Source organism: Lutjanus erythropterus, chromosome 13, assembly GCF_056507025.1.
Source record: "Lutjanus erythropterus isolate fLutEry1 chromosome 13, fLutEry1.hap2, whole genome shotgun sequence".
Taxonomy (NCBI): Eukaryota; Metazoa; Chordata; class Actinopteri; order Lutjaniformes; family Lutjanidae; genus Lutjanus; species Lutjanus erythropterus.
The window spans coordinates 6,213,551-6,239,266 of NC_139329.1; the positions used below are offsets into that span (position 1 = coordinate 6,213,551).

A 25,716-nucleotide genomic window follows, 5' to 3' on the forward strand; every position below is an offset into this window, starting at 1 on the left:
CCACACTTAATTTTGTTGATTAGGCCAAATCATTTTCAGAATAGTTTTCACATTTTGGTAACATTAGCTAGCTTGCATTTTGCTGCCATTAACTAAGTTACGATGTCAGACTTCATATCACTTTAACAGGACAAGGAGAGTGCTGATTAAGGTATCAAGTTTGCTCAACTGAAACACAGAGCAACAAAGGGCGGAGCTTAGGAAGGGTCAACTGGATAGTAATGGTCTTCCAAGGAAGCCAACTAGCATACACTGCCTGCATGTCTCATAACTCTATGCAAATGCCAACTTTTGGGGGGGGAAAGAAGAACAGACATTTAGATAAATTTCACATTTGACATCAAGGAAAACAAGACCCTGAATCATTAACCGTGGGGAACATCACTCAGTGGTAAAAACACAACGAACTTGAAGCTGCATTTGCAAACAAATCATCCTGAAATTCATACAAAGGAACACAGTTAAACGTTTTTGTTTTTCAAGCTCTCAGCTAATCCGAGCTAGTGTATTTTAGCTAAAGACTAACAAAATCAAAATTTGCTGCTAAAATGAACACACAGTTTGCCTTCACATGGGCACAAAACACACACAAGGCAACATTCAGCAACCATCTCGATGAATGCAACTCTTAAGCTCTGTACTGTCACTGTTTGTACAAATTTGAACACTGAGCAACGCTCTCTCCAAGGCTGGCACAGTGCTAAAACAAAGTGAGGAGAAAGGTCTTGTGGCACGGAGCAAACGAATATTTAACTGGGCCTGTCTTCTGAGAGGGCGCTCTTATTGCTAGCAATGCCTTCATGTAGCACTTGTTGTGAGAAAGAGTTGACATCCAAATACACATTTAAACCTGGAGCCACCTTTTACTGTTCTGAGCTACTGTGCAAACATGGCTGACTCTGTGGAGAGGACTCGCGCCCTCTGTAAATATAAACAGCTCATTCTACAATAACAAAAATACAATGAATCTTAATTTTAGGTGATTAAACACTAATGTTCATAGTTATAGAGCTGCGATGATTAATCGAGCTATCAAATATTAATCGATTATTAATTTAATCGCCAACTATTTTGATAATCGATTAATCGATTTGAGTACATTTTTAAGAAAAAAGGTCCAAATTCTCCAAATTCAACTTCTCAAATGCAAATATTTTCTTGTTTCTTTAGTCCTCTATGACAGTAAACTGAATATCTCTCAGTTGTGGACAAAACACGACATTAGAGGATGTCATCTTGGGCTTTGCAAAGCACTGATTGACATTTTTCACAATTTTCTGTTTATGGACCAAACAACTAATTGATTAATCAAGAGAATAATCAACAGATTAATGGATGATGAAAATAAACATCAGTTGCAGCCCTACATTAAATCGTATACATTCAACCTTCAAGAGAAAGATATTCATAGTAAAGCTTTGGAAATCTTGCTAAAATTACACATCTGCTAGCAGAAAACCTTGTGGTTGGTCAGTTTGCTTTCACACCAAACAAACCACACTAACCAGGCAAACGCACAAAGGTGTGTTTTAAGTGAACCAGACAGGTTAAATGTGAAAACACCCCTACATTGCCCAGAACACCTTTCAAGATCCCCAAACATTTGGCATGGGATTAACTAGGAACTGCTGCACAAAATTTGACATTTGATGTCACAAAGATGACAGACTTTCTGTTGTCTGGAGCTGCACTAACATGATTTCTTCTGGTCACACAATATGTGCATTTCATTATGAATAATGTATGGAATGTGGACTGAATGGTGGATTTTAAGTTACTATATTTACTTTCATTTGTTTCTGTTGAAAACTACTTGCAGTGTGTTTGTATCTAGCATTGCTTTTCAACTTGCTGTATGTGGTACAGTTCAACAGGAAAACCCCTTGAAATGCTTATTCATAAAATTAAGATTAGAAAGATTACATTACAGTTAAAGTCTGCGGCTCTCTACTTTCCTGAGGGAAACGTGCTCTTGCCTGCAATCACACACATGCACAGCATGAGGCAGTAGATCTGAAAACAATTAAGTGTGCTACTGCCACATCCGCATGTTACGTATTTACCCAACCTGCCAAGTCTCTGCTGTCTGCAGATTGTTAGAGAAAGGAAACAGAGTCTGACTCTGTTACACTGTAGGTACATGACGTGAATCAACAGGAAGGATTACAAGGCCACGACAAGACAACAAGATGACAAGAGAAACAAGAAGTGTTGAAAGGAAATCAAGATACGTTCCAGATACTTGGACAGTGTGTGAATCTCCCTGAATGTTGCTAGTAGCAATCGAGCAGTAAAACAACTTAAAACTATCAAACTCTAACAGACTGTGTACTGACAGCAACTCCTCCTCCATTTCCTACAAAAGTCATCTTATCTCTGCTGTTAATTCAGACAGTGGACTTAAAGATACATAAAGCCCTCATATAATAGGGTGGTTATGAAGGTTTGTACAGACCAGTGTACTGTATCTGCCTTTTCATAACACTGCACTTCTGTTACTAGAGCCCACTGGAGAAAATCGAATTCAACTATTTTTCCTCTGGAGTGACTCGGCATCCAGCTGCTTTGTGTTAAAATAAGCTCAGGCAAGTTGACTTAAACTCCTGGAGGATGACAGAACTGCAGTGGCCGGTGCAGCACTAAACTCTGTCCTATGAGCAGTAATGGAAAGTATCTAAGTAAATACAATTTTGAGGTACTTGGACTTTAAAGAGCATTTATGTGTCATGCTAATTTATACAATTACTCAACTGTAGTTCAGAGGGACATATTTAACTTTTTATTCTACTACATTTATCTTACAGTTGTAGTTACTGATTGCTTTGAAGCGTAAGATATTACATATAAGACATATGATGAGCTTGTAGGATATTATGTAATAACCAAATAGTACATAAAGTATGTCAATGTCCTGAGTGAAACATTGCGACGGACAATGATATTGTTGCTGCATTAAATACATTTTAAGCCACTTGGGAGCAGCAGAACAAGTAGTAAACACAGACACAGGGAAACATTATCCCAGGTTTCCCTACATTTCCTTCCTTAAAGTCCAGTAGACTCTCTTCGGTAAGCTCTGTTTTGGTTTTCACCAACTTCTGAATATTATCTGTCTCTTTAGCTGCTAAATGCTTCTCAATGTTCAATAGTGAGTTGTTTTTTTCACTTTTTTTTTTTTTTACACTCGTCTATGAAAATATCAGTTGATACTCGACTTTTTTTATTCTGTTGCAGCAGTATTACAAGTTAGTTTGCCTTCTTTCTAGTGCAGTAGGAATTCCATGATGTGGCGATGTACTCCAGGCCTTCAATGCTGTGTGACTGTACAGAGTTGAACAAAGACTGTCCACAGTTAATCTGGTTGGTTTCTTATTATGTTAGAAACATGCTCAAACTTAGTTTGTTCAATCAACAGAGCAGAACAAAAAACAAGTAGCAACAAGTAGCCTACAGTGAATCTAGAAGCACAAGTGACACATGCAATGTACTTACATACATAACATTATGTGAATTAACTGATATCATTATGCTGTTTCAAAAACAGGAGGGCCATCGACTTCAACATGTCTGGATGGTGTGTTTTGGATTTATTCCATTTTCCCAACAAAGCATTTGAGTGCAAGAGGAAAAAATCGGGGGAGTTCAGGGCAACACGAGACAAATCATTTTGGGTTTGAAGCGTTAGTCACAATCTCTCCATTGCATGTTTTTACTAAATACCCTGCGATAACAATTTGCAGCCAATCATTCTGGGCATCCCTAGGTTTTATATTTCTAAGACGCACCCCTTTCACATTAACTATACTCTAACTTCCTTGCGTGTCCTTTTTTCCACCACTGATTACACAGAGATTCAATGATGGTTACTGCTAGACTATTTTATTTCTGTTACACTCCTCGCAGCCTACTAGCACGGTGGCTAATGTTAACCCTGCTACAGCAGAGATACACATTATGGCCTGGAGTTGAAGCTATTCTGTCAAATAGAGTTCATCTACAGCAGCTGACAGTGGGCCTGGCTGAAACCTTCTCTACTGTAGATAATGTACATGACTGCTCTGCTTTACAGTGAAACCCTGTCATTCCCTTCAGAGCACTGAGGGAAGGAAAGAGCCAGAGAGGGAGAGAGAGTGAGAGCATTTATAACTTCCTGGGGATTCACTGGAGACACACACACACACACACACCACAGTGGGTTGATTTCAGCATAGAGAAATGTGCTGACCTGCACTAAGCAGGAGCCAAGGGCAACAAAACACTAAATACAAACGCTCCTCTCTGAGCTGGGTACTTTCCCTTCACTGCTCACACATGTTTAAACAGTGTGCCTGTCTGCTTCTGTGTGAGCACATAAGTATGTGTTTATGTTTGTGTGACAGAGGGGAACAAAATACCCAACATCTTGCTTCTTAACCTTCTTTTCATATCTGTCTCGCTCATATTGATAAACTAGATCAGTTTCTTTCTCTTCCAGATTTGTCACAGTCCTGTTTCGTGTCTAAATAATCCCTGTGCGAGATGATCCCACGTTACTGTAACAGGGTTAATGAACCCTCATCGCTGGGAAATCCCCTCGTCTCCCTCCCCCTATGATCTCCACCTTTATTACAACACATCTAGGCAGAGGGACCACACTTAGCTGTAAACAACTAGTGTTTTTCTTCCTGTCCTCGTTTATTATCAATATTTGGACATTTAATGGTTGACCACTGATTGCGTTGTTAGAGAATTGTATTTGTTTTACAAGAACAAAACTTTTCTTCACATTTCAAGACAAACTTCACATCCAGCTCTAGAAGCTTAAGACTCATCGTTTTATTGGTCATGAAAAGGTGGAAAGTCCAAAGAAAATCATTGAAAACAGGGGAATTATAAGGAATGATAAGAAATGGAAACTGGCCACATGTCATTGTTTGGTTTGGGTTCCCTTTCATACACCTGTTTGTGTACCTGTACATACAGAGACATACAGCGAATACAGCTCACTGCTTATGAGGGTTAATGTATATAGTGTGCATTTTAAGTATGACATACCACACTGAGTATCAGAAGTAAGGATGCTTATCCTAATTTTCCTATGACCAAATGATATCACATGTCATATGTTTGACTAGCATTTTGTTTGGTTTTTTACTCGATATGATGTAGCAGTTGTTGATGAAGCCTAGCAAATGTGTTGAATATTTTTCTTCCTCATAAAAATTAGCACAGTTAATTGTAGTTTATATAAAAAAAACTGTGCTGATGCTAGCAGCACAGCAGCATGAAGCTAGCATGCTAACATGCTAGCAGCATGTCTTCTAATTGTGCCACCCGCCAGAATTATATTTATGGGGTCTGAATTTGAATTTTGTGGTTTAATTTGTAAGACTCTCATTTGAAAATTAAAGGACCCATGTGTAGGATTTAGTCCCATCTAATGGTGATAATGTAGATTGCGAACAACTGGCCTCACTCTCACCCCCTCCTTCTATGCATGCTGATGCCAGGTCAGTCGCAACAGGTGTCCACTGTGGGGTGGACAATAGCAGTTTCCCTTTTTAAGCAGATGATACTCAAAACTAACTAAGCTGTGACCCCTCAAAACAACTACAAGAACACTATCAATCTGCCAAGCTGCCCTCATGATGTCCACAAATGGATGTCACCTAATGTCCTGCAGCTAAATTCTCATAAGACAGAGATTCTAATCATGGGTCAAGATAATGCAAACGCTCAAATATCAACACTCTTGGTTTTCTGTCACATTCAATAATCCAGCATTGCAGAAAACTCTGTGATTTCTGATCATAATCTCATTTTAAACAAACATGTCAAATCAATGGTTTAATCCTGTTTTCGTCACCTCCGAAACATTTCAAGGATCAGAACATTGCTCCCTTCCATTAAATCGCTTAGATTATTGTAATTTATCAGCAAAAATCGACTCCCATCTCCAGCTCATCGAAAACTCTGCAGCCAGGATTCTGACTCAGTCCAAGAAACATGACCACGTCTCACCCAACCTGGCTTCCCTACACTGGTTTACCTGTTGCTTTTAGAAATGACTGTAAGATATTTGCTCATTACTTACAAAGCTTTGGGAGACCTCGCTCCTAGTTTTTTGGCTGAGCTTTTAGTTCCCTGTGTTCCTTCACACTTTCTGAGATCCTCATATGCGTCATTGCTGGTTGATCCAAGATTGACATTTGTACATAAAGGGGATAGAGCCTTTGCAAACAGAGCTCTGAGACTGTGGAACGACCTGCCTGAGGAGATCAGGGAAGCAAATTCTGACCCACCTTTTAAATCACTTAAAAATCCGCTTTTATATATATTTGTTTCATTTCTTAAGGAACTGAGACTTACTCACTTGTTAAATATACAACACTAACACAGCCCACTAAGCTCTGGCTGTGTTGCTCCTTACCTTGTGCCAGCAGGTGCAGTGTGTGTGGCAGGGTTGGCAGGCAGACAGAGGCAGGTAGGCAGCATTGGCATCAGGCAGGGAGCAGGCAGCGGGGGACAACGAGGCCAAAGGCAGGGACACTGTCTGATGGTGATAGTGGTGATGTGGCTGAGCGTAACAGACGGCGCCTCGATCCCCGCCAGGGCCTGCTGCTTGAGCCTCTCCACCTCCTCCTCCACTGCTCACCTGCAATGACCAGTATGTTCAGGAAGATGCCAAAATCAGAAGTACAGCTGGAGTAAGATGTGACAGTTGTGTCAGCTCTTTTTCTGCTTATGTCAAGTTTTATTTTATCACAAGACAAAAAGGTCTTTTGCTGTCCTGTGCAGTGTAGTGACAAGTGACAGGAGTATGGACTTCACAGATTGTAACTTAATCGAACAAGAGTCCAAATCTGTTGTAGCCTGTTACAGCACTAATCCATTCATCATCATAATAGAGAGGAAAGATCAGGAAACATCTGAAAATAGTGCATCAGGAAGAGTGTCTCTGTAAAACACTTTGGCAAACAACTGTTGTTTGATTTTAATATGCCGAATAAATATACTGAATTGACTTGATATGGGTAATTTGATATTCTTTAAATACAATGTATTTAAAATATGTTAATTATAGTATTGAAAGAACTGAAGCTATGAAATAAGAATGATGCAAGTTCTCATTCAAAACCTCAGTTTAATTCAGTCTTTATAGTCCAGCCTAAAATTTGGCTTGCATCAAAACCAGACTGTGGTTACTTACTTTTTATGTACCAGTACTGTGTGCAAGTTATAATTTTTTAAAAGACAAAAAAATAGCCTATGTTGTGTGATAAGGACTTCAAAAGAGGCATTGCGTGTCATTTTTTATACTAGTATTGTGTGTATAAACTTCTAGAACTGGGACAACTCTACTTGACAATACCTGATCCAGCATTTTAGGCTGTATATGAGGTATTTATGATACTGGCATCCACACTGTCACGGACAGGGTTTGCACATATATTGAATTTGACCAGATACAAAAATGAACATTTTGTCTTAGAACTTTTGCAAATGCAAATGCAATTTATCACAGAAGACATCAAGATTCATCAGTAAATGAAAGACGATTAGCCAAAAAAACACATAAATCATATCTTTTTACTGTGACCTTAGCTGTGGTTGACACTGTAAGCTTCTGCTTGCTGTCACCTTTCTCCTACAAGCATATAATTTACTTTGTTCACCACTGAATAGTGTGATTGAGGCAGCCTGTCACTGACTGTGTCTCACCTGTAATTTTGGTGTACGGGTACATGTCAGTGTGCAGTGCTCATATTTCCTCTGCCAGGTCACAGAAAAGCCTGAAATTAGTTTGTGTTTCACCTGCTATAATGACTTTTGCTTTCCTCTGAGCAGGTGAAAAGCTCACCTGCGGCCGGGGGGGGGGCTGACGGCAGGGCAGGCGGGCTGATAACTCAGAGCAACTCGTATGTGTTAACAATGCTCAGTGGTCTGGATTAACGGGACCCTTTTATCCGAAAGGAGGCACCTTCTCAGAGAGATGTGGCTTCATAGCGCAGTAGCAGCCATGCAGTCATCTCCCCTGCTTTACAAGCTCCTTCATCTAACTTTTGGTTCATTTACCAACACATGATCTCACTCAGTCACTGAGCAGAACTTTCACCATCATTGTTTTTTGCTTGTGTCATTCACATTCATAAGACTTTACAGGACCGTTTTTGGAGCTGCATTCACTGTACTTACATTTTAGATAATGAAGACAAGTTAAATGGTATTTGCATGAAACAAGCTCCATGTGTCAGATCATCTAAATGTTGAGAAAGAGGATTTTGAAAGGAAAAACGAGAACTAAAAGGTACATTAACGTACGTATGGAATAGGAGCAGGAATGTAAGGTATGTAAGGTAGTCAAGGTATGTACTGTGCCATTGGAGTTTTTAAGAAATAACTTCTATGGTACAGTACGTACTTGAACATTGTTTTCCAAAAGTTTCTTGATCTAACCATCTAAATAGAAAGTATTCTTTTATTGAAGAATGTAATGTAGTAAAAGAGCAAGACCGATATATCATCTGGCCAATATTATCAGCCTGATATTGGCCTATCACAGCTATATTAGTCTATGTTTTTACAAAACATCAGTTTTATTTATTTTTTGTTTTAAGTTAATTATTATTTGTATTATTACATTATTATTATAAGTATTATTTAATATTTGATGTTTTTTCTTGATTCATGTTTGCTGCTATAACAAGGAGTTTTTAACTGGTCATGAAACAGTTTCAATTGATTACTGATGCACTCTATATGACCTACATAAGAAAACAGGACCATCAGTGAGAAACATGGTTATTTCTATATAGTTATTCTTAACGCCTTCCACCAGGTCAGATTCTCCTGAAATCACATCAAACAAATCTAAGTAAGTATCATGTTATGAGTTAAAAATAAGCAGAAGATTTTGATTGATACTGGTATTGTCTCCCATATATATTGATTGGAGCCCTATATACTGAAACCTGAAATTGTACATTTACTGTATATTGGAATATCATTTTAACTCCCTAATATCAGTCAGGATCATCCTCAAAGACAAAAATCTAGTATCGGTCATGCTTTGTAGACCTTTTTCATAACAGCCATATTGATCTGAAACAGTGGGATGAGCGCAGATGTTACCAGTGATATTAATTAGAGTCCATTAAGTGTAGCAGAGTCTTTCCAGTGATCCTGTTTGACCTGAACACAACAGAACCTTCATTAGTATCATTGGTAACACCCGTGTTTGTATTCCTATTTCATGTCAAAGTATTATATAGAGTCTCAGCCCCTGCTCCCTACTGCTGATAACCCTGCAGAAGTTAGGAGTGAACTCCAATGGCTCTCCACTGAAAGCATCCCTCTCACCTGTAGAATGTCCTGGATCTGACCAAGCTGCTGCCTCAGCACCTGTTTCTGGTGGAAGCTGAAGGCCGGGTGGTGAGAGGCCATGGTGAACAGAAGGAGGAACTGCTCCTCGGTCCTCCCGTCGTTCAGCGCCAGGCCGTAGTTATTGATCACCGTGTCTATGTGAGTCAGGGTCCGGTACAGGACTCCCGCCGCCTCCCTGTTGTCCGAGCCGAGCAGGGCGAGGGACACCAGCAGTTTGCTGCGCACCACCTCGTCAGTGATGTTGGTGAGACCCGAGAGGTCGGCGGGGTTGTTGGCTTTGATCTCCGCATCCCGGAGGGAGTGGTAGTCCTTGCGGGCCAAGTCCTCCAGGCAGGAACCGAGGAAGCGGAGCTCGATGGGGACGCAGAGGTCCAGGAGGCCGCACAGGAACTCTGCTCTCTGGGCTGAGGTGAGGGAGGAGAACCAGCGGTACACCCCCTCCCTCTGGACACAGCTCCGGCTCTCCACCATCCTCACACATCCACTCACACTGAACTGGAGCTGTTGTTTGGACACTAACTGGAGTTAAAATGTCTTTCCACACAGAAGAAACTTCACAATAAACAGAGCGTGTGCGTAATTACGCAGGCGCGCGTGAGCAGCTCATAAACTCGGAGCTAATTAGTCAACTTTATCTGAAGTCGGAGACTGTCTCTCACTTCATATTCTCGGTATTTACAGCCGAAGCAGTGAAATGAAACAAACAGAAGTATTTCTCTTTGTTGGCGGAGCAGGCCTTTCTGAACCATAATCTCACCGAGTCTCCTCACATGAAGCCACAGGCTCTGGGTTGTGTTCAGTACGGCAGCCGGGAGTCCCTCCGCCGTGTCCCTCCCCGCCGGTCGGACCGCTGTCCTTCTCACGGTCCAGAAACAGCTCGTGCAGAATGGCAGATCAAAACACACCGCCCCATTCACGGAGACGCTCATGCACACACTTTTTTAACCGAAGCCGCCCCGTTCTGCTGTCCCGCAAGACACAACAAACCCTCCCTGTAGAGTTGCTCCTCCGTCCTCATGGCTCAACACAACTTGCGCGAGGAACCGTCGGCCGCTAGCAAAACTGTGCTGCTAAAGTTTAAAAACAAAACTAGTGGGGCCTGAAGCTGCTGCTGCCGCCACTTTGAAATACCACTATAACATTTCCGAGACATTACCTCATCAAACGCCGGTGTGGAAAAAGCAAAACCTCACAGATACTCGAGGTTTTGTTTGGAGTCCATGAATGAATTCCGTGCAAAATATAGTCGTACGCTCCCTGCATTCTGCCATGAGTCTTGAAATCCAGAAAAAACAGCTGGGTATAACATTATCCCAACTCTGACAGCAAGGCCCGCCCATCATACAGAAATTTCCTCTCTGATTGGCTTCGAGCCCCGTCTGTATTGGAAGCCCCTCTCGTGATTGGCTCAGAGGGATATCCGCTGCCCTGCTATTTCACATCTTCTTCTCATGCGCTCATACATATCTCAGCTTAGTTACTAGGGCTTTAAAGTGCCAGATACACGTTCAACTGATGCTATAAAATTTATTTAGTAGGATAGTCTTACGATGAAGAAAGTTCTGGTATCTCGCACGAATAACTTAGTTCTCACTTTTAGTGTAGTTTCTTTTTTAGTTTTAGAAGTAAGCTTGCCTCAGATGTGATAGCAATGATACTTGAGCTAAACAAAAGGAACTATGACGTTAACCAATATTACAAGTACAATCGCATAAAAAAAGTAAGTGTAAGGTGTGTTTTTTACCAGTTTTTAGAATATCTTGCAGAAAGAAGAGGAGAGAGAAGTAGAAAAGTCAACTATAATGTCAGTGGTGAGTACTAAAGGGTAATACTAGCCTCTGGAAATCAGATTTTGGCAAAAGATAAACAGATGTGGTCGTGCAATGGACGTTTATCACGGCGGCCATATTGATATGAAATAACAGGTAAACACAGATGTTATCAAAGACACTAATTAAGGTCTGGTTCCAATTAGTGTAAAAGCCTTTTCAGTGAGCCAACACATACAAAAGCAGCACTCCCTCTGACCTGAATGTAACGGGACTTAATTAGTATCATTGGTAATACCTGTATTTATATTGCTATTTCATATCAACGTGGCTGCTGTAAAAAGGTCTATTTCATGTCAGATCAGCTGGTAGTTCACTAAAGACACTGTATAGATTAACACACTTTATGTTCTCCATGGCAGCAGCAGTATTCTGTATTATATTAATAACTGTTTAGTATCTTTACAGTTAACTCCTGTGTGTCCTCTAATGAAGCCCCTTTTCTTTTATTTTGTAGTTCATATCAAGGACCAGAAGATGGCGCCAGTTGTCCATGTTGAAACCTGATGCAGCAGCAGCATGCTTGCTGATGGACGTGGTGTTGCATCCAACATGACACTTGACCATTGCCTTATCACAGATGATAAAAACACAGTAAGAATGTTTTTAAAATGTTGATTATATAAAGAGTTACTTGACATAACATGCATCCCCCCCTCGAACCTGCCCGTCTGTATTCTTCTTCATCAGTTTATCCTCTTCTCCATCAATACAGCCTCCCACCCTCCCACCTCTCATTGAGAACACTGGTCTCTAGTGGTAAACCCCGCCTCCAAACACAGGCCCCACCCCTTCCACTGACGGAGGAAAATTCAGTTAAGGTTGCTATAGTAACCGTACCCCTCCCTCTCAACCAGGCCTGTACCACTCCCTCTCTGCATCAGGGATGCTGCCTGACATGAAAAGTATGAAAACACAACACAGCGACACAAAGGAAGAGGCAGAGTAAAAACACAGGATCCGAGAGTCATTTTCTTTCAAACACTTTCATTATTTTCTCCACATAACTCAAAAACAAAACAGAGTAATTCCCAGAAACATAAAGAAAGAAAGAAAGAAAGAAAGAAAGAAAGAAGGAAAGAAGGAAAGAAAGAAAGAAAGTCAAACTATAGAGAGAGAGCTTGGCATGCTGTAGCATGCTGCGGACTAACAGGGTGGCGGCAGGGCATCGTCACCAGGCTGATGGCATACAGCAGAGCTTCAGTCTGGGACCTAAATGAAATGAAAATAAATTGTTCTGCCTCTCGGGGGTGGAGGCACGTTAGACTGTACTCCTGTAATAATGTGGGGAAACACCAGAAATGAGCCTACAGCCGAGTTTGAGTTCCAGTCCAGAGTTTGAGAAACGCTGTTGGGACAGAAAAACAACAGCGAGCCTCCCTGCCCCCTGGAAGTTGTTACCGATGGCAACAGGCTCAGCCACCTCATCCCATCACGTGGACGAAGGAGGGCGCACACACGTTCAGACACTCCGGTGAGCGTTCATGTGCATACATGCAAACAAACACAGAGGCTGGTCTGCACACAGACACAGACACAGACACACACACACACACACACACACACACACACACACACACACACACACACACACACAGCATCTTCACTGGACTATAAAAATAGACAAATTGTGAGTGGTATTTGTGACTATACTTTAGTCGGTCTGTTTGTCACTCAGGGTCTTGAGTCGGTGGAGGTGAAGCTGAGGAATAGAGGAGGCTTCTACACTGCTTCTACACTACAACACCCCTGCATCATTTCACTAAAAATCCTTTCAGACTGTTAGTTCTGCTGCTGCTGCTGCTCAGAGTATCACTTAGCTCCACACAGACACTTCAACTGGTTTCATTTAACCCAGAAAAGATCAAGAACGGTCCATAAAAGGCATTAGGACTCAGTGCCAAATACTCATTTTTCCAGGCACTGTACCTCTCAAAACTTAACTTGTCGCATGTGCTTCTGAAGCTTCTTTCACTTTCAGATTCAACGCACAACTAAGATATTACAGTACATATGCATGCATTGTTGTACTTTTATCAGTTTGCGCTACAAAAGCAAGGCAAGTGGCGACTAGTATTTTTTTCAGACATCTTGCAAGTATAGTATAAAAGATGTAGTCGTTGTCTTCAGGTTAAGTTTTGAGAGAAGCAGTGGGAGACACTGATTTAGAGCCATATTTCTGGTGTTGCACATACAGGCTTTTCTCCTGCCTTGAAATACCTCTGCTAGTGGTACAGTAGGCGCAGGGCTTTGCCAAGGACGGTCTGTCTTGAACTCCCACCAACTCAAAGGAAGCTCCATCCTCTGATTGGTGTGTGTGGAGGTGGGAGCGAGTAGGAGGGAGAGATGGAGAGAGCGCAGCTGTCAGCTGATGCTAGTAGGCTAGATGTGGATGAGCAGTGACTGTGTCCTCTTGAGATGCTCTGGTAAAGTTCATGAGCAGCGTGAAAGGCCACTGAGCTACTCGGAGACCACACACGCACATACATACATACACACACACTGCTGGAAAAGACACCGCAGCTTGATACAGACTCAAACGCTCACAAAACTCCATTTACAAACATGCACACTGCAATCACACTTACTGTAAATATAGGGATTCAACTAATATTTTCTCATTAACTTAACGTATACAAGTTTTATTTATTCAAGTCAATTAAACTTAAAATTGCTAGTTCTTACTTTCAGAACTTCTAAACATGAGTTCTCCTAACTTGAAGTCCTGTGACTTGAAATGATGTACTGTACAGAGTTCAATCAACTGATTAAACTGAGTTTCTAAAGAAACATAATCAGCATATTAGCAGACTTCCCAGCATGTACTGTATGAGAGTTAAAACTCTCCTAAGACCCTTCTTTTTCTAGTTTGTAGAAAACATCTATGATGAAACGAACTGTCTCCCTAACACACTTACAGATAAGTCATGGTCGCTTGTTTTCACAATAATGAAAATACTGCGAACATGTTTTGTTAAGTACAACTGAATTAATATTAAGTTTATTTGACTACAAAAAGTTAATTTGTTCTGAATCATAATGAAATTACCTCAACTTGTCTTTTCAACTTCAATCAACTTAAAATTTTATGGCAGCCCAGACACTAACTGTATTAAGTTAAAACAAATAATTCATTTTGTCCTTGCTGTATATACAGCATGCACTCATTTGTTCATAAGTACACACACACACACACACACACACACACACACACACACACACACACACATTCTCACTCCCAGCATGAGATAAAGCACGAGAGGAGACAGACATCTGAGTGGGGACAGATGAATGAGAGGGATGGGGTAACAGCAGTGAGTGTGTGTGTGTGTGTGTGTGTGTGAACAGGGAGCCATCAACCATGTATCTAGGGAGCACACACTAGCCAGCTCCTGAGTCTCACTTAAACACACACACACACACACACACACATTAAAGGGATAGTTTGGATTACTTTATGTGAGGTTGTGTGAGATAGTTATCTATTATTACCTACAGTAGATGGCGGTCGTCACGCCCCCAGTTTGAAGCATCAGCATGGAAGCTAAGCAATGAACAGCTGTGGACAGGGTCAGAAGCAAAGGGTACATTAGCCACTTTAAAAAGGTCCACCCAAAAAATCAGTATCAGTTTAAGTGAACGCTATATTTAGACTATTTTCACCACTTTACCTCGCTGTCAGGCAGCCTTTTTGCTCTCTCCTCACCAACCAGACTTCATAAGCAAAATTACTAATTTAACTTTGCATAACACAGGAGTTGCTGGTCTACCGCTGCCTCGATTGGTGAGTTTGTTTGTGTTACTGTGTGACTTTGGGGAAGTAAAGTTGTCCTTTTAAAACACCAAAGTCACACAATCACACCAGCAAACTAAAAGACAGAGGCAATGGTAGAACAGCAGCTTCTGTGCTCTGTGAGATAAAATTACTTATTCTGCCCATGGAGTCTGGTTGGTCAGGAGAGAGCAACATTTGACTTGTACAACGGCAGCTTCCCGTTGGAAAAAGCTGTCTGATAGCGAGGTAAATATGAAAATATTCTAAATATAGCATACACTTAAACTGATATTTATTTTTTAGGTGGCTAAAATATGTTTTGCTGCTGACTGTCCACAGCAGGACACTGCTTAGCTTCCATGCTGGTAGTCGTTTCTGTTTCTCAATAATGATGATGGGAAATGATGACCACCATCTACTGTAGATAATACACTGACTACGGATAACTACCTTATACAGGTCCACTCCAGGTACTCAGAACTATCCCTTTAATATACCTTGAACCATCGGTAACAACACCTGGGCAGGCGGAGGACCCAAAAGGCAGGAGTTATATAAAGAAGGGCGGAGGGTTACAAAATAAAGAATATATCCATCAACATATTGTACATGAGAGAAAATGTTAATAAATAAATTATAAGTTACAAATCTGTTGAAAACTATGATTTGAAGATGAAAAAGTCTGTCTCGTCAGTCCTGTCTGCAGACAGTGGAAGCAGACATCTTGCTGTAATGCCAGCCGCAGCTCTCACGGCCTGGGGATCAGACCAGTTCAGCCCATTTGAGTCTACACGTGAACTACTGAAGCTCACTTAAGTCCAGTTCCTGGACTATATTATCTCCCTGTAGTCCAGTTACCTGGACTGCTTTATCCCTCTTTCGTCCACTTCTTTGGGCTACGCACTTCAGCCTCTCTGTCACAGAGACTGGACCAAGTTCAGCTGAGATAAGCCCGGGTTAGCCACCTTTAGCCCAAACGATGGCAAGGCCCTCCTTGGTCCGAGTCTTCCTTCAGCCGGCGGCAGTCCTCTCGCCAGGAACACGAAGGAGCAGCAGATTCGTCGTAATACTCATATGAATTTATAGTTGTAGCATAGATAGGCTGACTCTGAAAGCGGTGCTGTCTTTAAATAAAAAAGTGGATAAACAAAATAGCCACTCCAATGTTGAGCAGAATCACCATGACAACGAGGATAGAGCTGTAGGCCTGCGTGGGAGAGAGAGAGAAAGAGAGAAAAGGGGAGAGTGTCAATAATAAGGACACACACAAAACCTGCTAATACATACAAATGTACTCACAGTCATAGTCATCTCTTTACCTTTTTCACCAAATCAGTGTACAACAGCCAAGATGCTTTTCATAACCACAGCTGGTCATTATATGCAGTATAAAGGGAATAATTGAAAAGAAAGTAAAGTGGAACACAAACCTCCAAACCAACAAGTGTAGGTGGTAAGTAGCTTTGCTTTACCACAATTAAAAGAGATAGTTTGGATTATATGATATGGGGTTTTATGAAGAACTTATCTAGTAGATTCCAGTTTGCACGACCCCAGTTTGGAGAAGCAGAGAGGGGCACCTACACAGAAACTATTCTAAACAATGTACTGCTGTTGATGGGGCCAGCAACAAAAGGTATTTTAGCTGCTTAAAAATGGTCCACCTAAGAACAAAATCAATATAAGTTTACATATACAATATAAATAGAATACTTTCACTGCTTTACTTTGATTCCAGACAGCCTTTTCCGATGGGAGACTGCCATTATATAAGCCAAATATTACTACCTCCAAACCAACTAAACTCCATGAGCGAAATTAGTAATTTTACCTTGCAGAACTCAGGAGTCGCTGGCCTACCACTGCCTCAATCTTTTTGTTTGTTGAGTGACATCAGTGTTTTAATAGGATAGTTCGGATTAAGCAAAGTCACACAATAACACAAAAACTAACAGATCAAGGCAGTGGTAGACCAGCAACTCCCATGCTCTGCAAGGTAAAATCACAGATTTCACCCATGGACTTTGGTTGGTTTGGAGAGAGCGATATTTGTATAACAGTGGGTTCCTGTTGGAAAAGCCTGTCTGGCAGCAAAGTAAAGCAGTGAAAATGTTCTAAATATATCATACACTGATATGAAATACTTGTGTAAACACATTACCCATGATGCTAATTAAGGTCCCGTTTCATTTAGTGTATCAGAGTCTTTCCAGTGAGCCAAGATGCACAATAGCAGCACCGTGACTCTGTTTGACCTGAATGGAACAGAGCCTTCATTAGGATCATTGGTAACACTGTTTATCCTATTCTTTCATATGGCTGCTATGAAAAAGTCCATTGCCCAGCTTCCATGCTGGTGCCCTTCTCTGCTTCTCCAAACTCAGGGCGACTGCAGTAGGAACTATCCTTTTTATGGACCAAAAGACTATTTTGACACAAAGATGTATGATTCCCTTCCATTTTATCAGTGTATTCCTATGAAATTGTTGGTGATTAAAGACTTTTGTTGTTGCAGAAATAATTTCACACTTTTAACGTCATGTTCGTTGGACATTGCATAACTGCGCACACGGCATCAATCATCCCACTGCTGTCAGGTGAATTCTGCTAACTGTCACTTCAGCTGGAGGAGGCTGTTTTACTGGGACAGAAAATCCCACAGCCCTGGGGTTTATAAAACCTTTTCAAAAAATTACAAATGAACTCAAACGCATGGGTGTCAAGTTAAATACAATGCTCTGACATTTTGAAGATGCAAGGTTTTCACCTGACAACAGTAATATTCTCCTGTATTGAATAAATGTTGATAGTGGCTTTAGTGCTGCTGCTGTTTGATGCTAAGACAAATGAATTTGGTACTTTTATTTTAGCTAATTTCAGCTGCAGTGATTCATGCTCTCTTCAAGTATGTGGAAAAGACACCTCTTTTTCTATGTTTTGGGTATACTCAAAAAATCAGCATGTTACTGATCTACACCCTGTCTAACCCATATTTCTGTAGAAATAGTGAGTAAGTAAAACCACGGTTACAATGTACTCACAGGAAAAAGATATCAAAAAGCATTTTAATTAACATTTAAGTGAAAGAGGAGCAGAAACAGTTGAGCAGTCTGAGCCTGTATGAGATCAGCTACTGATATTGACATGATGGAGCCAAATTGTGTAACATCTTTAAATAATAATATGTTTAATTCAATCCTTAGGCAGACAGTGAAGCCAGCAACAGGTTCATGTGGGAACCCTGTGGAGTGTTTATTAGCAATCACGCAGCAGAATCTTGAACTAATTGCACATATGCTACGGCTTTCTGACTTACACAAGAATACAAAGCGTTGCAAGACAAAACAATATTGTTCAAGCTGTTTGAAAGTCAAAGGAGCCTGGCAATGTTTCTTAATTAAAAAGAAAAAAAGCAACTGGATAACTGACTTAAAGAGTAATTTTGGTATTTTTCAACCTGGGTTCTAATTTCCCAGTTTTCCCTCTTCAAGTGATGAACCACAATTTTTGAAATTAGCCCAGTATTGAGGGAGAGCGCTGCAGCCAGGAGAGGCTAAACTGAGCTACAATGTAAACCCTTCTGGATAACTGCACACCGTTGAAAGTAGGTCCACTGTAAGAGCTTTTTTGCCACTGATAGGCTCAGATTGTTATTCTGACTGTCTGACAACATTACAGAAAGGAGCCCTATAGAGACATACTTTTTTAAAGAGGGAAATATGTTTTTTAAACCAGAAACAGCTGTTTTTGCTCTCACCAAACTAACCAGATTCCCTTTACAGAAAGGGTAATTTTCTGCAATGTGAGTCTCACCGCGATAGATGCGAAAATATTCTGGCTGTACACACTGTTTCTCTGATGTCCAACCTCCCTCTCACTCCTCTTTCATTTTTTTTATCATTATTTTTTTACTGGAACAATAACAAATAGGCTAAAAGCCAATACAGCAAATTGCCATTTACATTTTAAATTTTCATACTCCCCAACACTTAACCCCTTCTCTATCCCTTCCTGCCCCCTCTCCACCCCCCTCCCCTCCACCATCCAACAGGATAGATGATCACAGCAGTCCTATTTAGACAGAAGATCTTTCAAATCAGATATCAGATTCATCCACATTATTGTTGTGTCTGGTCCTGCATCATTAATCCATGCTGATGATAGTTCCAGATAAGAAATGTCCAAAAACCTCCAGAGCCAATGAATATTTGAAATATTGTGAGGAGGTTTCCAGCACTGGACTACAATCTTGTCATCATTTAGAAGATGTACAGCAGGATCCATTGTTAATAGTACCCCAATTTGTCCTGCAAGGGTATTAACAACCTTCCCCCAGAAATCAAGAATCCCCGGACATTCCCATACAACATGAATAAAGGAGCCAACAGTTCCAGAAAGAATAAGATGAGTCAGGGACCACATTCGATGCCTAATTCTCAGTCCTCTCTCAATATTTTTGCATCTATCTCAATGAATTAAGGGTTTATTTGAACTAAACCAGACTTGGTGGCTGTTGGAACCATGGGAAGATGTGCCAAGACATTTTTGGTGCTAACATTACAGTTTTGCAAAGGGAGTCTGGTTAATTTGGCAAGACCACTCTAAAAAAAATGTCTCTCTTTGTTGGGAACCTTTCCATAATGTTGTCAGACACCCAGAATAACAATCTGAGCCTGTTAGTGTCAAAAACAAACACTTTTAATGGACGTACTTTGACAGCGCACAGTTCCATGGATGGGTTACATTACAGCTCAGTTTCATCTCTGCCAGCTGCAGTGCTCTTTGTCAATACTGTCCCCATTAGTCATTAGATACAAAAACATACTGAAATGGAGTCCAGGTTGAAAAATACCCCTTAAGATGTACTTTAGATCAACTAGGAATCACACACAATGTGTAAAAGAGTGTAAATATAGCTGGTGGAGACACACCAGTTGCACTAGGGCCAGTAGATAGAGTGGATCACCCAACAACATGCTGGGAGGAGAACTGGCCATTTTTAGTGATTCAGAATTGCAACCTCAGAATGTGCTTATGTTCAAAGAAGAACTTACATGAAATATTGTGGCATGTTTTTAATTATTTAGTAAAAACACATGGGAGCATAATTTGACAAAATGATATGGTTATTGTATAAAAACTAAAAGTAAACTATAAAACTACTGAACTAAATGAATGATTTCTTATTTTCTTTAGTATTTTTGTTATATACAGACATGGAATGATGATTGATGGGTAACATGTATGTTGTTCAATGCCAAGTCTCTATTTGATCAGGCAATGAGCTTTAGTGCCGAATCTGTCTATACTGACAACCTGACTAACTCAGTTGAGTGTATGTGCTTTATAACTAGTAGCCTAAGTAACATGCACTTAGGCCCCTCATAATAGTGTGCACTGGAGCCTTACACCATTAATGACCCTTAAAGTTGAAAGAATTCAAAAGTCCAATTTGTCTGATTTAACTGGAAACTATGAGACACTAATCAGACATCCATCTCACTGAGACATTTATGTGAAATAACTGAAAAAAATCCCCTGCTTTCACAAATACACGAGCACACCAACGAGACGAACTGATGAATAATATACCCTAAAGAGCAAGTGAAGGGAGAATGAGACAAGTCTTGAGGGACTCCACAGGTCAAATGAACACAATTAGACACTTTATTCATGATGGGTACAAAAAAAGGCTTCCCTAGATGATCTAATAAGATATTATCACTAAATACTGTAGTTTCTGTTTCCAGTCTGTCACTCTTTCTTATTATTTCTTTTACACCGGTGGTTTCTGGAAAAATGTCCCAAAAAAGGACTGAACTGTAACGCTGCTTACTATTTGCAGCATCTTTTTGATGTGACACGCACGGACACACCACCCAGCAGCAATGATGATACATGTGCAGTGATGAAGGAGCAATTTGCATCTTAAGGTAAATAATACCATCCTGTGTTGATCCCACAGGGAAGCCCACCTCCTCTGACAGAGCGAGGTCAGAGGGCAAGCTCTGCTGCAGAACCGCAGCCTGGAGCTGGCGGGGAGTCAGTGTCTTGCTCGATGACACTTCAGCAGATGCTCGGTGACAACCTGGGTCATGTGGGTGAAGGCCAGTCTTTCTGACCACCTGTCCGCTCCGGGTAAATATGTGAAAGTGAATCTAGTATATTCACTGACATTATCATCGATGCAGCACTTTTTTTTCACCCCACACAGAATCCTTTTTTAAGTGCTTGAAAATTACACTTTTCACTGGTATTTACATAGAGTGTATTTGGGTCTTATTAAATGACCAAAAGAGGAGGTGCAGAAGACCTATGGTTTTAATTAAGTCTACTTCTAAAATAATTTTAACAATAGCTGCAGTGGGAGAGGGAAAATGGGACTCTGAGTAACACTACACTCTGATATTAAGCAGCATCTGTGCAACATTGTTGTAAATGAATCTGTCCAGAGTGGCTGCTAACAAGGTTTCTGCTGATCAATCCGGTGATAGGCTTATCACAGATCTGTGTCACAGATGATTACCAGAGCAGGAGGGTGAAATCCTCTGATAATCAGCCTTTTCTACCTCTATTCAGTAACACAATGTTTGCGCTTTATGTATCCATGCACTGTAGTACAGTTCCTGACTTACAGATATTCATACCTGTTTTCAGTGGTTTTTGCACCACTTGTTAGTTGATTAGTGAATTATTAGATTGTTTTTATTACTTCATTTGTACCAACTGGGTATAATCATTTATAATTAGTGTTTCCAATGAGTAAACCATACAGAAACTCTAAGGTCTAGTCTTAAAGGTCCAGTGAGTAAGATTTAAGGGGATTTATTTGCAGAATAAGGCAGAAACAGAATATAATATTCATAAGTATGTTTTCATGATATCTGCCAGGCTTAAGCCTGGAGGGGATCATGTAATCACTCTATGTGTGTGTGCATGTGTGTGTTTGTGAGTGTGCGTGTGATGTCTGGACCTGCATCTTGTCCAGAGTTAATCTCAAATACTGCTGGACTGATCAGTCTCATATTTTTGTGCACAAACAGGATTGTGTGCTCATGAACGCCTTGAGGGAATTTCTTCAAACTAGACACAAATGTTAACTCGAACTCAAAAATGAACTTTTTTGGTGGTCAAAGGTCAAAGGTCATGGTGACCCCACAAAGTACATTTCTGGCCATAACTCAAGACTTCAAATTACACACAAATACATAATAGCATAAAATGATGAGGCTGTGACATTTTATTTCCAGAGGGTCATGGGTCAACTTCACTGTGACATCATAATGTTCAGCTCTCTATCAGTCCTCTGTGTTTCTCTGTAGAAGTAGTCTTCTAGTGTCTGACTAGAACTTATTAACAGGTTTCACACATGTATAGTGATAACTTCCATTTTGCCAAAAATTGGCAATACCTTTAATACTTTTTATTAAATTGCTTCAAAGTTACAGGTCAGTATTGTTCCATACTAGCAGAGAGGTTATTCTCTATTTCCTGCCCAGGGACTACAGATGAAATTTAGCTTATCGCTATGGTACAGTTAAAGAGCTGAGCATTATCACTGTCAAATAAACAAATAAAATAAAATCCCTAAAAGTCTTCACTACATACATTGCATGTAGAGGTGGATGTAAACTGTAACTTGACTGGCTGGTGGAGACATACAGCTGTGAGGCAGTAATTATTTTTTGACTGCTCTGTTTTATACAACCACTGACAGCTGACTTCTAACTCTTCTTAACTGGAACTTTGCAAATCTCAGCTGGTTGCATCTGACAGTTGTGGTGACATTGCAGTAGGTGTTTCACCATCTGTTGCCTGGCAGGGATCTGCACTATACTGAGTTAGTGTATATAATCACCAAAAAACAGGAGCTGTTGTGTTTTCATTACTTTAGAATGAGCTGTTTGTTTCTGTAGTGGGCGTAGGTTCTCATGAAGGCTGCCATGTTGAACTGTTGTGTTTCTACAATAACCCAGAATGGACAAACCAAACACTGGCTCTAGAAAGTGTTACGGCCACTGTTGGTTCTCCTACACCCTCCTTAGAGGCTTACCACTAGATTCCATTAAATCATACACACTGGCCCTTTAAATATATTGTTGGAAATGTTAGAAAACACATTTATTTGTTTTCTGAAATTTAGACTGATGCAATTCTTATACCTGTACACTAAACATGAATTTACAGCGTGTACAGATGTATAAGAAAAGCTAAGCACACGATGCTGCTCAGCCTTTGCTTCCAATTTTTCTCACTGGCCTCTGACAGTATTAGTCCCCATATTCCGTGGGCAGCAGACCGCCAAAGTAAATTTTGAAGCTAGAAAACTTTATCCTGTATGTGGTGACCAGTTCCTCTTGGACTGAATCAATGTCATCTTTGTATCTGTTATCCAGTGTTTAAAACATCCATCATTTACAGCCATTTGTCGATTAGCTTAGCTTGCAGCTTGTTGTTAGCTAATGGCTGCTGGCTGTAGTTTCAAATTGGCACTTAGACCTTCTCATCTTACTTTCAGCAAAAAGTGAATAAGCAATATTCCGAAGCAAAAGTAAAATCATTAGCCTATATCTCTGTTACTTCATTCTTTTTAAAGGAAATTTAGAGAGGTACAGCAGTTTGCATTGATAGCTAATTTCCCACTGCCTTTTATAGCATAAATGTTATATTTATCTTCATGAAATCAACATTTTCTACTATTATTTTTTCAGTCCTCAAGTGATTTTGCACACTGAGGTCACAACATATTGACTTTTCACTATTTACAATTAATATTTACTTTTCAAAAACACATTAACAGAGCCAGTTTACTCTTAATCTTCCTAGTGTGAAATCCTAAAAATGCACAGAGCACAGAGCCTAACAAAGATCAGGTTAAGTATAATAACCATACAAATAGTGTGAGCACCCATTTGACATTCTTTTCCCTTTGCTTGAAGCCACTATGAAGCACTATGAACCACTTTGCTGTCATTAAGAGAGAAACGCAGCTTAATGTCTCCACCAGCTCCCTTGACCCTACCAAACACCTTTTTTAACAGAATGCTTATTATCCTGAAGATGAAGTGCTGGCAAAGAACAAATCATTCCTGCTTACTGGCATCCTCCCCTGGTACTGAGAAGTGCCACTGTGAAGCATCTCTTGAAGAAAAATTACTTAGATCTTCTGGATAAATCTTTAGAAAGACAGTTTTCAACAGTGATATTGACTATGTGTAATGTGAAAATGATCACCCACAGTGACAAACTGCCAGGAAATGATCACAAAACTCTTCAACTCTTCAAGCTAGTTTTTAGTTTTTGGCTCAAAAACTTACTGTTTTTTTTTTTTTAGTACTCTCATCAGCAGTGAGCCACTGCTAAACCCACTGTACTCTAGCTAGCATCAAAGTTAGCAGCTAGCAGGTGAAGAACATTGGACTTTAAGCAGCTAAAGAGCCAAACACTGGAGACCAAAACAGAGCTAAAAGGAGAGTGAATATTGGACTTTAGGTAGCCAGATGTTAGCGTAAATGAATGCTAATGTTGCTCTGTGTCTGTGAATGTGTTTAATGTAAAGAATATGTTAAAAAAAATTCCTGTAGCTAACCACCTCTTACCTGTAGGGCTATTTATTCATCAAGATAGTTTTGATTTGAGTTGTTTTTTGGTGCTCAAAGCACCAAAAGAAAAACCATTTAACCATTTAAAAGACCTTGTTGTGACCAGTTTCATGTAGAAACAGTTTTTTTTTTTACCGTCCTCCAATCACATCACCATGCAGAAGGAAGCGTGCACCTACTCATGGATGAGAGGCTCGTGCTTGTGACAGTGCGGGATGTAAACATTAATTGCATTAATTGCATAACCTTTTGTCCATGAGAGGATGATGGCATCACTCTGCACAGTGATACGTTCCTCCATGAAACTGCTTTTTTTGCACTTTGAGCAGTGTCATTTAGTTTCATTATATTAGAGAGAGGGCAGACATCTCTGTGGTTGATATCTCCAAACCTCTGCATCTCACACCAAAACTATGTAGATGGATAAACAGCACTACAGACCAGGGGTGAACTGTTACTTTAAGCGTATGGTTAGGGACGAGACACAACCCTGGGTCTCCCACATGAAGACAACACACTACACCACCATCAACTACCCCCCACCTCCATACCGTAACAATCTGCTTCTCTACATAAAGGGACATTACTTCCTGCGTTGGCACTGAATGCTGGCATTGGATGAAAATCGTACTGTACAGATTGGGCCAACATGGACCTCATCCCTCGGGCTGCTGGGCTGTAAATTCTGTATCACTCAGTCATGTAAACCCTACTGGTAAACTACCTAAAATATTAATCATGTCTCCTCTTCAGAAGACAGAAGTTCTAATAATTAGAGCACAGACTCAGAGGCACAAGTTCTGCAGTGACTTAAAATCTTTGACACAAAACATCAAGGTCCAAGACAGCAGGGCTAGCCTTTTGTCGGCTTTTTGATCCTTATCTGAATTTTGAAGCTCAAATACAAAATATCTCCAGCATTGCCTTTTATCATCTCAGGAAATACTGCTGCCATATCTCTCCCACACACGTACCAAAGAATCTATGCATGCTTTTATCACAAGCAGGCTGGACTATGGTACTGTCATTCTTTCTTTTGTGGCCCACCCAAAAAAGCTTTAGACGAACTGTGGACCAGCCAAAATGCAGCAGCATGTGTGATGACCATTTGGTACTGGATTCATCTTTGCACATTTTAAGATTCTGC

At 40.4% G+C, this 25,716-nt stretch overlaps 2 protein-coding genes across 4 annotated transcripts in view; both read right to left on the bottom strand.

The window, feature by feature from the left end:
- The window catches only part of zcchc14 (zinc finger, CCHC domain containing 14), a 30,165-nt gene extending 19,354 nt beyond the window's left edge, over positions 1-10,811 (bottom strand). Inside the window, exons 1-2 of one of the 3 annotated variants that reach the window (XM_084733813.1) lie at positions 9,340-10,811; positions 6,410-6,634 (exon numbers count right to left, since the gene is read on the bottom strand). In XM_084733813.1, coding sequence (XP_084589939.1) covers positions 6,410-6,634; positions 9,340-9,834 — 720 coding nt within the window. In that variant the 5' untranslated portion in view covers positions 9,835-10,811. The remainder of the gene's footprint in view (positions 1-6,409; positions 6,635-9,339) is intronic. The other 2 variants (XM_084733815.1, XM_084733814.1) reach the window with 2 other exon arrangements.
- A 1,269-nt stretch (positions 10,812-12,080) lies between these two features.
- jph3b (junctophilin 3b) overlaps positions 12,081-25,716 on the bottom strand; it is a 75,541-nt gene continuing 61,905 nt past the window's right edge. Inside the window, exon 6 of the mRNA XM_084734447.1 lies at positions 12,081-16,174. Within this exon, the coding sequence (XP_084590573.1) occupies positions 16,094-16,174 (81 nt within the window). The 3' untranslated portion in view covers positions 12,081-16,093. The remainder of the gene's footprint in view (positions 16,175-25,716) is intronic.